The sequence below is a fragment of the Hevea brasiliensis genome, chromosome 5 (genome assembly GCF_030052815.1).
Source record: "Hevea brasiliensis isolate MT/VB/25A 57/8 chromosome 5, ASM3005281v1, whole genome shotgun sequence".
Classification (NCBI taxonomy): domain Eukaryota; kingdom Viridiplantae; phylum Streptophyta; class Magnoliopsida; order Malpighiales; family Euphorbiaceae; genus Hevea; species Hevea brasiliensis.
Genome location: NC_079497.1, coordinates 103,860,562 through 103,875,436, shown reverse-complemented (window position 1 = coordinate 103,875,436; position 14,875 = coordinate 103,860,562). Strand labels below are relative to the sequence as shown.

General features: G+C 35.6%; 1 protein-coding gene across 2 annotated transcripts in view; it reads left to right on the top strand.

Annotated features, from left to right (window-relative positions):
- The first annotated feature begins 548 nt into the window (after positions 1-548).
- LOC110642452 (pentatricopeptide repeat-containing protein At2g41720) overlaps positions 549-14,875 on the top strand; it is a 62,000-nt gene continuing 47,673 nt past the window's right edge. For both annotated transcript variants that reach the window (XM_021794532.2, XM_021794531.2), the window contains exons 1-5: positions 549-978; positions 1,265-1,437; positions 4,127-4,232; positions 4,865-5,974; positions 6,062-6,167. In XM_021794532.2, the coding sequence (XP_021650224.2) occupies positions 613-978; positions 1,265-1,437; positions 4,127-4,232; positions 4,865-5,974; positions 6,062-6,167 (1,861 nt within the window). In that variant the 5' untranslated portion in view covers positions 549-612. The remainder of the gene's footprint in view (positions 979-1,264; positions 1,438-4,126; positions 4,233-4,864; positions 5,975-6,061; positions 6,168-14,875) is intronic.

Genomic DNA, 14,875 nt, shown 5'->3' with positions numbered 1-14,875 from the left:
TTTATTATATTAATAAAAAATAACAATATTTTAAAATTTAAATTTTTTTGAAATATATTTATTTTATACTATGAATTTATATAAAGTAATAATATTTTTTATTAAAGAATTATTTTATAAAAAATATATTAAATTAATAAAAAAAATTTCACTTAGGTATAATATTTTTTAAAAATACAACAAAAATATTATATTTATATATTTTATTAATATATTTTTTATAATTTATAAAAAATAAATATTTATTTACGTAAATTATAAAATAAAATATAAAAATTTTATGAACTTCAAATTATTTTTCAAATAAAATAAATTTATTACATTTTAAATAAATAATTATAAAAATTACTATTAGTATATAAAAAAATTAAATAAATATTTTAATTAATTGTACTACACATTAATTAAAAATTTATTATCATGACTTTTAAAAATCAATTAAATAAGGAAGAAATTTTAATTAAAAATTAAATTAAAAAATAAAAAGTTCTAAATTATCTATGCACGAGTGTGTATAATTATCAATTAAAAAAAAAAAGTGTATACAATTATTGTGCGAAATTGATAATACACGCACGGTGGAGCTCCCGCTTACTTTCCTATCCACCAAAAATGGCGGCGATAAACTATCTCTGCTACCACCGGCCTCTGCTGAGCCCCTCACCAACGCTCTCCAACTCAAAAATCCTCTGCAAGAAAAAGAAAAACAATGCAGCTTTTGAGGAGAAGAAGTCGGTATTCGTGGACTATGACACCGGCCAGCACCATGTCTCTACTCAAGTCTCTGGACTCAGGAAAGCCGACCTTCAGAAACGATACCGTTTAAAAGTCGAAGGCGACAGGTTCCAGAAGGACTGGAGTCTGTCTCAGGTCGTCGATAAAATTCTCCAGCTCGGCCCCAAATCTGTTGACGTTGAGCGTCTCCTAAACCACTGGGTCGGCCGTTTCGCCCGAAAGAATTTCCCTTGTCTTATCAAAGTAACATTTCTCTCTCTCTGTACCAGTCCTTAGGTATTTAGGGTGTAGGGTTTGGTTTTTGCGCAAATGCTATGAATCTAGATTATATAGTTTAATTTCAAATTGTTTTGTTGCAATCATTTGATTTTTCCCCCCATTTCAGCTAGCGTGAGGGATAAAATTTTCCTGTTTATTTCTCTATTCCTGTGATTGTGGCTCTGAAATTGAGATGTTGGTATGAGAACGTTTCCGAAATGAAAGAGAAAAAAAGGACTATGGTCTCATTGGTACTTGTTGACTGGTGTAGGAGATAACGCAAAGGGGCTCATTGGAACATAGCATTCTAGCATTCAATTGGATGAAACATCAAAAGAATTATTGTGCTCGTAATGATATATACAATATGATGATCAGACTACATGCCAGATATAATCGCACAGATCAGGCGCGAGGTTTGTTTTTTGAGATGCAAGAATGGAGGTATGCCATTTCCCCATCCTATTTGGCAGGCTTGATAGTAGATAATAGTTGTCAAATTGGGAATCAAAATTCTCATTTGTGAATTGAGAATTGAATTATAAGATTTAGATGAATTCTGAAATTGGTTAAAAATATTTTATAGTGATGTAAAACAAGCAAAAATACATCAAAATATGACATTTTGACCAACACATCAACTTTAAATCTTTTCTCTAAAGTAAAGTGCTTTATGTTTTAGAATATCATAAAACTCAACTCAACTAAGCCTTTGTCCAAAAAATTTGGAGTCGGCTATATGGATTTATTTTCTTCGCTCTAAACGATTTTGGTTAAACCCTCAGAAATATATAATGCCTCTGGGTCATATTGTACTACTTTATTCCAAGTCAGTTTAAGTCTACCCTTCTTTTTTTTTCTATCCTCTAACCTAACCTAATGTTCTATACTTTTCTAACTGGAGCCTCCGTATGTTTACGTTTCACATGACCAAACCACCTCAATCTCTCTTCTCTCAACTTATCCTCAATTGGCACCACTCCTACCTTTTCTCTAATACTCTCATTACAGACTTTATCTAGTCTAGTATGGCCACTCATCCACCTTAACATTCTCATCTCTGCAACTCTTATCTTAGACACATACGACTCTTTCAGTGCTCAACACTCACTACCATATAATATGGCCGGTCGTATGGCTGTATGTTAAAATTTTACTTTCAACTTATTAAGAATCTTGCGATCATATAAAACTCCCGTGGTACGTCTCAACTTCAACCATCTGGTTTTAATCCTATGACTAACATACTCCTCACATCCCTCATCTACTTGAAAGACTGAGCCAAGATATTTAAAGTGATTGCTTTGGGATAGTACCACTCCATCCAAATTAACTCCTTTTCTATCACCAGTTTGGTTGATGCATCCCACATCGGTTTTGCAGGGAGGTCTTGGGTGTTATATATATAAGTTTGCAAACCTCTCCTTGTGAGCTAGCTTTTGAGGTGGAGTTAGGCAGGTTCGTATCATTTGGTATCAGAGCCTCACTCTGTATGGGTCGGTGGGCCATGTACAAAGGTTCCTTGACGTTCTTCGGGAGAGGTCAGGGTGAACAAGTTATGTCACGAGGACGTTTAGTCTAGAGAGGTCTGGAATGATGCGTCCCACATCCGTTCTGCAGGGAGGTCTTGGGTGTTATATATATGTGTTTGCAAATCTCTCATTGTGAGCTAACTTTTGAGGTGGAGTTAAGCAGGTTCATATCATTGGTCTTCACTAAACTTGCAATGCATGTATTCTGTCTTCGTTTTACTTAACTTAAAGCCTTTTGATTCTAGAGTACTTCTCCAAAGCACTAGTTTTTCTAGTGACTCGTCTCATCTATTAGAACTATATCATCCGTAAATATCATGCACCAAGGGATACTCTCTTGTATATGTTTTGTCAATTCATCTAAAACTAATGCAAAAAGGTAAGGGCTTATAGCTGATACTTGGTGTAATCCAACTGAGATCGAAAAATCTCTTGTGTCCCCTCCCAATGTGCACACAATAGTAGTTGCTCTTTCATACATATCTTTGAACACTTGTATGTACCTAATAGATACTCTCTTTTGTTCTAACACTCTCCATGAGACATCTCTTGGAACACTATCATAAGCCTTCTCCTAATCATAAGACATCTCTTGGAACACTATCATAACTTGATGTTAATCTAATCTAGTCTAAACTAAATTCTAATTTTATTTTATTATGATTCAAGAGTACTAACCATATAAAAAATAAAATACATACATAATATGATTACTAACTAAACAATATTCTATAAGATAATCTCTAATTCTTGATAATATTATAACACAAAATAAATTATAAAATCTTGGGTAACTATTGCTATTACAAAACATGGTAAGTCCACCGTTAGCTTGGAGGAGTATTGGAATAGTGGGGGAATGCCAGAGTAGGAGTAGAAGATGTAGATGCATATTGCTTGAAGAGTTATTTAGTTTTGTTTACTTTATGGGATTATTTTAATTATTTTTTTGAACTTTAATTCAGTTCAGATCACTTGGGGGATCCATGCTAGGATTACAGTTAAAAATTTGAGTTTTAAGTATGGTCTTAAAAATGCATAGGGAAGGAATCGGGGGAATCGGTTGATTCTTATTGATTTGCTTGATTTAGCACTAATTCATGTATATTTGGAATTGGCCTATAGCTATTATGGAAAAGAAATACCTTTAGAATATTAAATTTTATTCTAATTTTGACCAATTTAGGTCAAATTGTTCAAATGGACAAAATTAATACGAACTTTTAAAATTGGGACAATTGGTATAATTGGAAGGATAGGACATAATTGCGAAAAGTTGAAAAGGTTTTGCTTTTTCAACAGTTTGGCAAAAAATAAAAAGATGTATTTTATTCTTCACATCTGGAGCAACTCTGCAGTATATAGTTTTGTGTTGAGAGTTCTTTTCTTCTTCCTATATCTATAGTTCTGTTTTAAACTTGTTTCCCATTATTTATATTTGTTAAAGGTCATATATAAACATATAACATATATTTGGTGGAGGATTGGTTTGAAGGAGCGAAGGTTGTGAATTGTGATGGAAAACTAATTTTGGCCCATCAATTTTTTCACATATCTTTTTGGTGACATCATGATTCCATATTGAGTTTTTCAATTGCTAGGTGCAAGCCAGATGCTGAAACTTACAATGCTCTTATCAATGCACATGGAAGAGCGGGTCAATGGCGTTGGGCTATGAATATAATGGATGACATGCTGCGTGAAGCTGTGTGTATTTGATTTCTCCTTCCCTAATCAATCTTAGTGGTCTGATTTGATGTGAGCCTCCTTATTTTCACGTTAAAATGGCATGTGCATAGAAATGTTTGCAATGCTAACATGTAACATTGGGGATCAGTTGCTGACTTACTGTAATCATCAATGTTTGCAGGATTATGTGTTTTATAAATGTCATATTTGATGGTATTTCAATTCTACAATAGCTATTTGGGAATGGAGATTTGAGTGACATTTGTTGATATGATAGTGTGGCTGCCAGTCATCTAAGGTTTGTGCAATTGTTGAACTGGTGGACATGGAACTTTGGAAGGTCTGGAATATGGACTGATAATTTAGATGGATATAATGCATTTTGTATGAATGGAGTTTTAATAGATATGTTATCTTCTGTATTCTCTATATTTTTTAAATTGGTGCTGCCTAAAAGAAAGTTATCCAATGCAATTATCCTTCTTGAGTTCCTCTCTCTGTGCAGGAAGTACTTCTATTCGAAAGAGATAATCATCTTGCTCTTCTGTTTTCTAAATGATGTGTACATATGATTTACATTTTAAACCTTTTAATGAATTTCATGTCATATGGAAAAGATGTATGTGACCTTAACATTCCAATTCCTGCAGATTCCCCCTAGTCGGTCGACATATAATAACTTGATCAATGCTTGCGGATCTACTGGAAATTGGAGAGAAGCTCTGAAAGTCTGCAAGAAAATGACAGAAAATGGAGTTGGTCCAGATCTGGTGACTCACAATATTGTTTTATCTGCATATAAGACTGGTGGTCAGCATCTAAAAGCTTTGTCATATTATGAATTAATGAAAGGAACAAATATTCGTCCCGATACAACCACCCTTAACATTGTGATTTATTGCTTAGTAAAGCTCGGTCAATATGAGAAAGCTCTTGATATTTTCAATTCCATGAGGGAGCAGAGAGCAGAGTGCCACCCAGATATTGTAACATTCACAAGCATCATCCATTTGTACTCTGTGAGTGGGCAGATTGAAAATTGTAATGCTGTCTTCAATATTATGCTTGCGGAGGGTCTGAAGCCCAATATTGTTTCGTATAATGCACTGATAGGAGCATATGCTTCTCATGGAATGAGTGAAGAGGCATTGTCAATTTTTAATGAAATTAAAACAAGTGGATTTCACCCTGATGTAGTGTCTTATACTTCCCTGCTTAGTTCCTATGGAAGATCAAAACAACCTAGAAAAGCAAGGGAAATATTTAACATGATGAAGAGAGACAAGATGAAGCCAAATGTTGTCAGCTACAATGCACTGATTGATGCTTATGGTTCGAATGGTCTCTTAGGTGAAGCTGTGGAAGTTTTGCGGGAAATGGAGCAGGATGGTATTCACCCAAACATTGTCTCCATATGTACTCTTTTGGCAGCTTGTGGCCGCTATGGTCAAAAGGTGAATGTTGATGCAGTGCTTTCAGCCTCCAAAATGCGTGGCATTGAATTCAACACAATTGCATATAATTCAGCTATTGGAAGCTATATGAATGTGGGGGAATATGAAAAGGCTGTGGCTTTGTACAAATCCATGAGAAAGAAGAAAGTAGCAACTGATTCTGTTACTTATACTGTCTTGATTAGTGGTTGCTGCAAGATGTCAAAGTATGATGAGGCACTTGAGTTTTATGCAGATATGATGGATCTGAAAATTCCTTTGACCAGAGAGGTTTACTCATCTCTTTTATGTGCCTACAGTAAGCAGGCATGTGCATTAGCAAGATATGTGTCGTTCTAATCTTTTTATAATTTGACAGAGAACTCATATATTCTCTCTGTGTATATATTTTAGGGCCAAATCAAAGAAGCAGAATCTATTTTCGATATGATGAAGGCAGCTGGTTGCTGTCCTGATGTAATTACTTTTACTACAATGCTACATGCTTACAATGCTGCAAGTGAGTTTGTTGAATTAAACTCCTTATTTGTATGTGTGCAATTTATATGTTTGTGTGAACTAAGGAATACTTTTATGTTGATTGAGAATGGTATATTGCGTTGAACTTCTGACTCTTAATACGACAACAACTAAGTCTTAATCTCAAATTAGTTGGGATCGGCTATGTGGATTCTTTTCAAAATTTTGTTTTATTTGAAACAAATTCCCTAATATCTAAAAATTGTAAATCATTTGATACTATTTCACTCAACGTAATTTTAGGTGCTTTCAATACTCTACATTTGATATGACCAAAACACTGTACTAGGGCATTCACTGCTCTACGGTGGATATGCCCAAACCATCTTAGTTGATCCTTTCTCATTTTATTGCCAGTGTTTGCTACATGCACTCTTTGGTGAATGTGGTTATTTCTAATCTTATCTATTATCATATTGCCAAACATCCATTTTAACATTTACATTTTTACCATAATTATCTTGTTTGTATGTTATACCTTGGATGCCTAATATTTACTTTACTCCAATACAACATAGATGGCCTAACCATTGTTTTATAGAATTTACTTTTCACTTTGTCAAGGATTCTACGATACGTAGCACACCCGATGCACCCTTCCATTTCATCCATCCTATTTTGATTCTATGAGTTATATTCTCGTATATTACTATATTTTTCTAGATGATAGAACCTAAATTACTTGAATTGGTTGCATTTTGGCACTAAAACTCCATCAAATTGAACCTCACCTCCATTCCTTCTATGAGAGCTAAACTCACAATGTGTATATTCCATCCTATTTCTACTTTGCCCTAAGCCCTTACTCTCAATAGTCCTCTACAACTCTAACTTTTAGTTAATTCCTTTATTAGTTTTATCCTTAAGACAAAATCATCTGTATTCTGCAAATAACATGCGCCATGGGACATCATATTGAATATGAGTAGTAAGTTCATCCATAACTAAGGTAAACAGGCATGAACTTAAAGATGATTCCTAATGTAAACCCACTATTATAGGGAACTTGTCCATATCCCTTCCTATTGTTCTTACACTTGTAACCACATCCTCATATATGACCTTAATGATATATATTTGAAATGGATTCCGTTCCTCTCCAGTACCTATCAAAGAGCTTCCTTTGGTGCTCTATCATATGCCTTTTTTAGGACAATGAATACCAGGTAGAGATCCTTCTTCCCCCACCCCCCTAAATTTTCATTAATCTTAACAAAAAGATAGGTTTTATTGTAAATCTACTACGCATAAAGCCAAACTGGTTCTATGATTTTATTATAGGAAGTCAATCATATAATTATGTAAATAATATTCTTTCTTAATTAGTTAGCTTAATTATTGTGATATCTTCCCGATTAAAATACCTAATTATAGGATCCTGTCTATTTGTTTTACAACCCCGCAAGTGCACGAATTGCTAACAGTAATAAAATAGTGAGTGAAGTATCGTTCCCACGAGGAATTTAGTTAGCAAGTGCTAAACTACATAGCAATTCTGACTGTCTAGGCTACCGAATATGGATGGAGAGTGATTAAATCTATTTTGGGTGCTGAAAGTAAATTTTGAACAAAACTGTCTATTGAAGCAATTCCAGAATTAAGATTTCACACTTTTAACCTTATTATGGATTTTTTCTTGTTTATTCATGGGATTGAGATTCGTTGCTTTGATGGAAATTAATCCTAAGATATCCTTAGGGGTGAGCATTCGGTTCAAACCGAACCGAATTAAATTACCAGAATCGAATTACATATTTTAGAAACCGAACTGAATCGAAATGGATGAAAAACTGAATTGAACCGAACTACTCTATTTCGGTTTGGTTCGGTTCAAACTGATAAGTTTGATTTTTGTTTGATTTTTTAATTTAGACTTAATTTTCAAGTTATTTGGTCTAATTTTGACTTTAGTTTGAACCTAATAACCATTAATCAATGAAATTAAACAATTTATATATATATAATTAAATATAATTAATAAATTCTCCATAAAAATAAATCAATTTAAAAATCGATTCGGTTCGATTTGGTTTGATTTGAATATATAAAATTAATATTCAGTTCGGTTTGGTTTAACCGATTTTTTCTCTTCAAAACTGAACCGAGCCGAAATAAACGAAATTTTTATAATATAAAACCGAACCGAACCGATTGAACTAAATTGACTTGGTTCGGTTTGATTTTTTGGTTTAAACCAAAATCTGCTCATCCCTAGATATTCGAGGTCCTCTCTCAAGGCACCTAAAGTGTGTTTCAACCAGAACCAAACCCTACTCTCGTTGGCGATTAGTTCTAATAAAAACTCTTTAAATCTATGATTAATTATGGAACTTCACGAAGGATTTTAGCCTATCTCTAGGTCAGATTTCCTAAGTTCAATATTCTGATTTTCCAACACTAACCTTCGCCTTTCAGTCCTTTAATTAGGATCTTATATCATGTCTAAGTGGGTACCAACACTTAGCATGCATTAAGAACGCGGAATATTAAATCAAAGAACAAAACTCAAATCCAACAAATAAAACTCAATATTGATGTATAATAATGATTATAAGAGCTACTCTCCTAATTTTATAATAAAGAGATTACTCACTCATGGTGAGATTAACAAACATAATGAAAATAAAATGAAAGAAAATGAAAAGTCCGCTTAAAGATATAGAACAAAAGAACTGAAGAGGATTTTCGGCAGCTTTGGACTTGTGAAACTTTGGCTGAGGATTCCCCTTTTGTGCTGATGCTCTGTTCTTCAAGACGGCTATGAAGAATGTGTATGTGAAAGTGAAATTAGGTTTCTGATTGAGATTGAGAACTCCCTTTCTGTTTTCTGCTGCCTCTATTTATATTCCAAGTCTAGGGTTAGGTTTTTAGAGTTCCAAAAGCATTAGAAGTCTCTCCTCTTTGTAGAAACTGGAGCTGGAATCAAATCAGGAAATTGGTTGCCGCATGATACACGACCCGTGTGTCACTACACGGCCTAGGGCCGTGTAACTTATTAGAGCTTGAACGGTTGCATCTTGTATTGGCACAAGAGATTACACGGGGCGTTGCTAGTTACACTGGTCTGATTACACGGCCCGTGTACTTTGGTTCTTCTTTGGCTCTTTTAGCTTTCTCTTGGCAGTAGGTTACATGGGTCCGTGGCTTTGCTTACACGACCCGAGTAAAGTATATCAGCAACACTTCTCTTTCCTTTGGTCTTTTCAAACTTTCTTCTGCACTCCTATGCCTTGAAACTTCATCCAAACACATGAAATGATGCAAAAAATATGGAATTTAGAGCTTGGCAACGGAATTTATAAAAGTTGATGAAATTAATGATCATGCATGAGATTATTTATCTAAATGCTATGAAATACTATACAAATGTACTTAAAAACATCTATATAATACAAGTGCATCAGATCCTTTATATATAAATACCTTGTATCTCATTCAATACAATATATAGAAAAATATTTACTACATGGTATCAAAGCCACGTAGGAAAAGAATTTTTTGGTTCTGTGTTTGAGAAGAACCATCAGAGTCATTGTTGTGGCGTTAGGTCACCATCTCAAAGTGACATTTGGGTCTCACCGTCCATCCAGGAAGGAAGACCATCTGCCGGTGACCTCACCTAGAAAATCCGGCCATTAGGAGGTTGGCGAGTGGGTCTCACGTGCCATTACAAGTTTTTGCCGCCATCCCACTAGCTAGCACGTGGAGGTGCGTCTGCCATCATCTGCCGGTCCGATTCCTCTCGCCGGCATCGCGTTGGGGTGTACACTGCATCCCTATTAGTTATTTTGTTATAGGGTGCTCTTGTGGAGGTGATTTGTCTTGGTCTACCTACTGTTAGGTATGTCTCTGGCTTTTGTTTCACCGAACTGCTATAAAATTGTGTCTTGAGCTGTGTTTGCTTTGTGTTTATTAGTTTGGGTAAGGAGATTTTTGTGAGTTGCTGCTGTGAAATTTTTTTAATGGCTGAAAGCAAAAGTGTAGGTAGCAGATGTGATTTCTGTGATGACTAAAATCACGGAACACAAACTTCATGGTTCTAATTATTTTGATTGGAGTAAGACTGTTCGGTTTTATTTGCGGAGTATCGATAAGGATGTTCATCTCACTCAAGATCCTTCTACTGATGATATAAAGCAAACTTGGATGAAGGAAGATGTTTGTTTGTTCTTGCAAATTTGAAATTCTATTAACAGTGAGGTAATTAGCCTAATTAATCACTATGAGTTTGTTAAAGAGTTGATGGATTATTTAGAATTATTATATTCGGGTAAATGAAATATCTCTCGTATTTATGAAGTATGTAAGACATTTTATCGTGCAGAGAAACAAGATAGGTCCCTCACAGCTTATTTTATGGATTTTAAAAAAATCTATGAGGAGCTTAATGTCTTAATGCAGTTTAGTCCTGATGTGAAAGTTCAACAAGCTCAAAGAGAACAAATGACTGTCATGAGTTTTTTGGTAGGTCTTCCCCTAGAGTTTGACACTGCTAAATCTCAAATTCTTTCTAGTTTTGAAATTTCATCTTTGCATGATACTTTCTCAATAGTACTCCGTACTGAAGCTCCCCAATTCTCTCAATCTATCAATAGTGCTCTTGTTAGTCATACTGATAGTGGAAGACAAAGTAATAGAGGAGGCAGTAAGGGAGGGTATAATGGCAATAGGGAAAACTAGCGTGGTGGAGAGGTTGCCCCTAATCGTGACTCATGAGGAATTGAATGTTATTATTGCCATGAGCTAGGTCATACAAAAAGATATTGTCCGAAGTTTCAGAATAAGAACCAACAATCTCATATGGCCAATGTGGCGGTTGATGACTCTTCAGTAGCTCCTTCTGAGAAAGCAGTTTTGGCTTCGGCTGAAGAGTAAGCACAGTTCTTTCAGTATCAGGCATCTCTAAAGTCTCCTAGTTCCCCAGTCACTGTAATAGCTGAGTTAGGTAAATCTACTACACGCATTGTCTCCTCCAAGTGAGTCATTAATTCTGAAATTACAGACCACTTGATAGGTAATTCTAGCCTTTTGTCTAACTTTCAAACTCATCATCCTTTATCCTCTGTTGTTTTGGCCAATGGATCTAAGTCTTGTGTCATTGGTTATGGCGTTGCAAATCTCACACCATCGATTTTTGTTTGTAGAAAGAGATGATTCTCTTTGATTTCAATTAATCTGTACATGGGTATATATATACAATTGATTCCTATAATTGTGTTTTACTAATTAGGAAGAAATCCTAAATAGGAATACAGAATACATAATATACAGAGAAATAATATAGTGATCGACTTTCCATAACACTCCCCCTTAAGTTGGAGCATAGATGTTAATCATGCCCAACTTGTTACAAATATAGTCAATCCTAGCTCCATTAAGAGCTTTTGTGAAAATATCTCCTAACTGCTCTCCAGTTTTGATGTGTTCTATTGAGATGATCTGTTGTTAAATCTTTTCACGAACAAAGTGACAATCAATCTCAATATGTTTGGTCCGCTCATGAAACACTGGATTAGAAGCAATATGGAGAGCAGCTTGATTATCACATCACAATTTCGCAGGCAGGGAGGTCTTAAAATCAGTCTCATCTAGTAATTGAAGTATCCACATTACCTCACATACTGATTGTGCCATGGCTCTGTATTCGGATTCAGCACTAGATCGAGAAACTACACTCTGCTTCTTGCTTCTCCAATACACTAAATTTCCTCTAACAAATACGCAATATCTAGTAGTTGACCTCCTATCAACCTTAGATCCAGCCCAGTCAGCATCTGAAAAACATTCAACATTCAAATGCCCATGATTACCAAATAACAAACCTCTTCCTGGAGCGCCTCTCAGATAACACAAGATTTGTCCCAAGACTTCCCAATGAGCAACAGTTGGGGAAGACATAAACTGACTTACCATACTAACGGCATAAGCAATGTCAGGACGAGTGACTGTAAGGTAGTTCAATTTTCCTATCAATCTTCTGTATCTCTCTGGATCTTCAAACAACTCATTAGCCCCTGCTAACAGTTGTAAATTTGGAGTCATTGGTGCACTACAAGGCTTAGTACCTAATTTTCTTGTCTTTGTCAATAAATCGAGGACATATTTTTTTTGAGACAAGAAAATACCCTTCTTACTTCTCATAACTTCAATACTCAAGAAATAAATTAACAATCCCAAGTCTTTGGTTCGAAATTGGGTTTGGAGAAATGTTTTAAGAGATGAAATACCTGCAGAGTCACTCTCAGTGATGACAATGTCATCCATATAAACTACCAGGAGAATTAGACCAGCCTCAGATTGCCTATAAAATACTAAGTGATCACACTTACTCTTTTGCAAACCAAATTCCTGTACTGCTTCATTGAATCTCCCAAACCAGGCCCTATGACTTTGTTTCAAGCCATAAAGAGACTTCCGAAGCCTACAAACTTTACCCAACTCCCCCTAAGTAACAAACCCAGGTGGTTGTTCCATATACACCTCCTCCTGAAGATCACCATGAAGGAAAGTATTCTTGATATCCAATTGGTGCAGGGGCCAATCATATGTAGCTGCTAAAGAGATAAACAAGCGAACAGAAGTAAGTTTAGCTATAGGAAAAAAAGTGTCAGAGTAATCAACCTCATATGTCTGAGCATATCTTTTTGCTACAAGGCGTGCTTTTAACCTAGTCACAGAACCATCAGGATTTACCTTTACTGTAAATACCCATTTGCAACCAATAGCTTTCTTACTAGTGGGCAAAGGCAACAGTTCCCATGTACCATTAGCATCTAAAGCCTCAATTTTCTCTTTCATAGCAGCACACCAGCCAGGATAAGACAGTGCCTCACCAACAGTATTAGGGATAGGAATAGAGTCTAAAGAAGTAACAAAACACCGAGAACAAGAAGACAGTTGATTATAAGAAACAAAAGAAGAGAGAGGGTAAGTACATATATGTTTACCTTTACGAAGAGCAATGGGTAAGTCTAGATCAGAATCATGATCAGTATGAGGTACAGAATCTCCCAACGAAGTAGTCGGTGGAGGATCTGAGTCAGGAATCTCCAATCTCCTGGAATAAACATGAATAACGGGAGGTCGAGTAGGTCTAGAGACAGAAGGAACAGGCTGTGGGAGAGGACTAGACATTGGTTGGACAGTATATATTAAGAGATCATCCTCCTCCCCTCGACTCTCATACATAGATGATTGAAGAAAAAATGGAGTGGACTCAAAAAATGTGACATCTGCAGAAACAAGATAACGATTAAGAGTAGGAGAGAAACAATGGTACCCTTTTTGCAGCCGGGAGTACCCAAGGAAGACACATTTGAGAGACTTTGGATCCAATTTAGTAACCTGTGGATGAACATCATGCACAAAACAGGTACAACAAAAAATACGGGGTTCAACAGGGAATAAAGATTTTGTAGGAAACAGAGCAGTATAAGGAATATTCCCATTAAGGACAGAAAACGGCATACGATTGATAAAAAAACATGCCGTAGAAACTGCATCTGCCCAAAAGTGTTTAGGAACTTTCATCTGAAAAAGAAGAGCACGAGTTACCTCAAGAAGATGTTGATATTTTTTCTTTCGGCCACGCCATCTTTGGATGGGGTATCCACACAGGAAGACTGATGAAGAATGCCATTTTGTGTCATATGAGACTGAAATTGTGCTGAAAAGTATTCTTTGGCATTGTCACTTCTTAATATGTGCACAGAAATATTAAATTAAGTTTTGATTTCATTACAAAAGGCACAAAAGATAGAAAACAACTCAGAACAATTCTTCATTAAATATAACCAGGTAACACGAGAGTAATCATCAATAAAAGTAACAAAATAACGAAATACAGTTTTAGAATTAACAGAACAAGGACCCCAAACATCAGAATGAATTAACTCAAAATGGGATGAAGCTCGTTTATTGACTCTAGACACAGAAGGCAAACGATGATATTTTGCAAACTGACACGACTCACATTCTAGTACTAATAAAGACTGAAACTGAGGACATAGCTTTTTCATGGTAGACAAAGAAGGATGGTCTAATCTACAATGAGCTTCAAGAGGTGTTGAGGTGCTGGAGCAAACAAGCGACCGCGGTACATGATTTTCCAGAATGTAGAGACCACCTGACTCATGTCCTCTACCAATAATCTGCTTCGTCGTAAGATCCTGAAATAAACACTGATTAGGAAAAAAGGAAACAGAACAATTTAAGGTATGAGTAAGTTTACTAGCAGAAAGTAGATTAAAAGAGAATTTTGGTAGACACAAAATAAATGACAAAGAAATTGACGAAGTTGGGTTCGCAGTTCCAGAACCCATGACACAAAAAGTGGAACCATCGGCTAAAGTAAAAGTAGAGGAGGTGAGATTAGACTGGAATACAGATAGAAGACTAGAATTACCTGTCATGTGATCTATCGCACCAGAATCAATAACCCATTTGGATGAGGAAGACATAAGGCATGTAGTGGATTTACTTGACTCAGCGATCGCAGTGACAGGGGAATTGGTAGGCTTTACAGATGCCTGATATTGGGAAAACTGTGCAAAATCCTCTGTAGATACCAAAATAGTTTTCTCAGAGAAAGATACTATAGAATCCTCTGCTGCCATATTTGCGATCTGTGATCGCTGATTTTTCCTCTGAAGTTGCAGACAATTATATTTTGTATGGCCAGGCTCATGG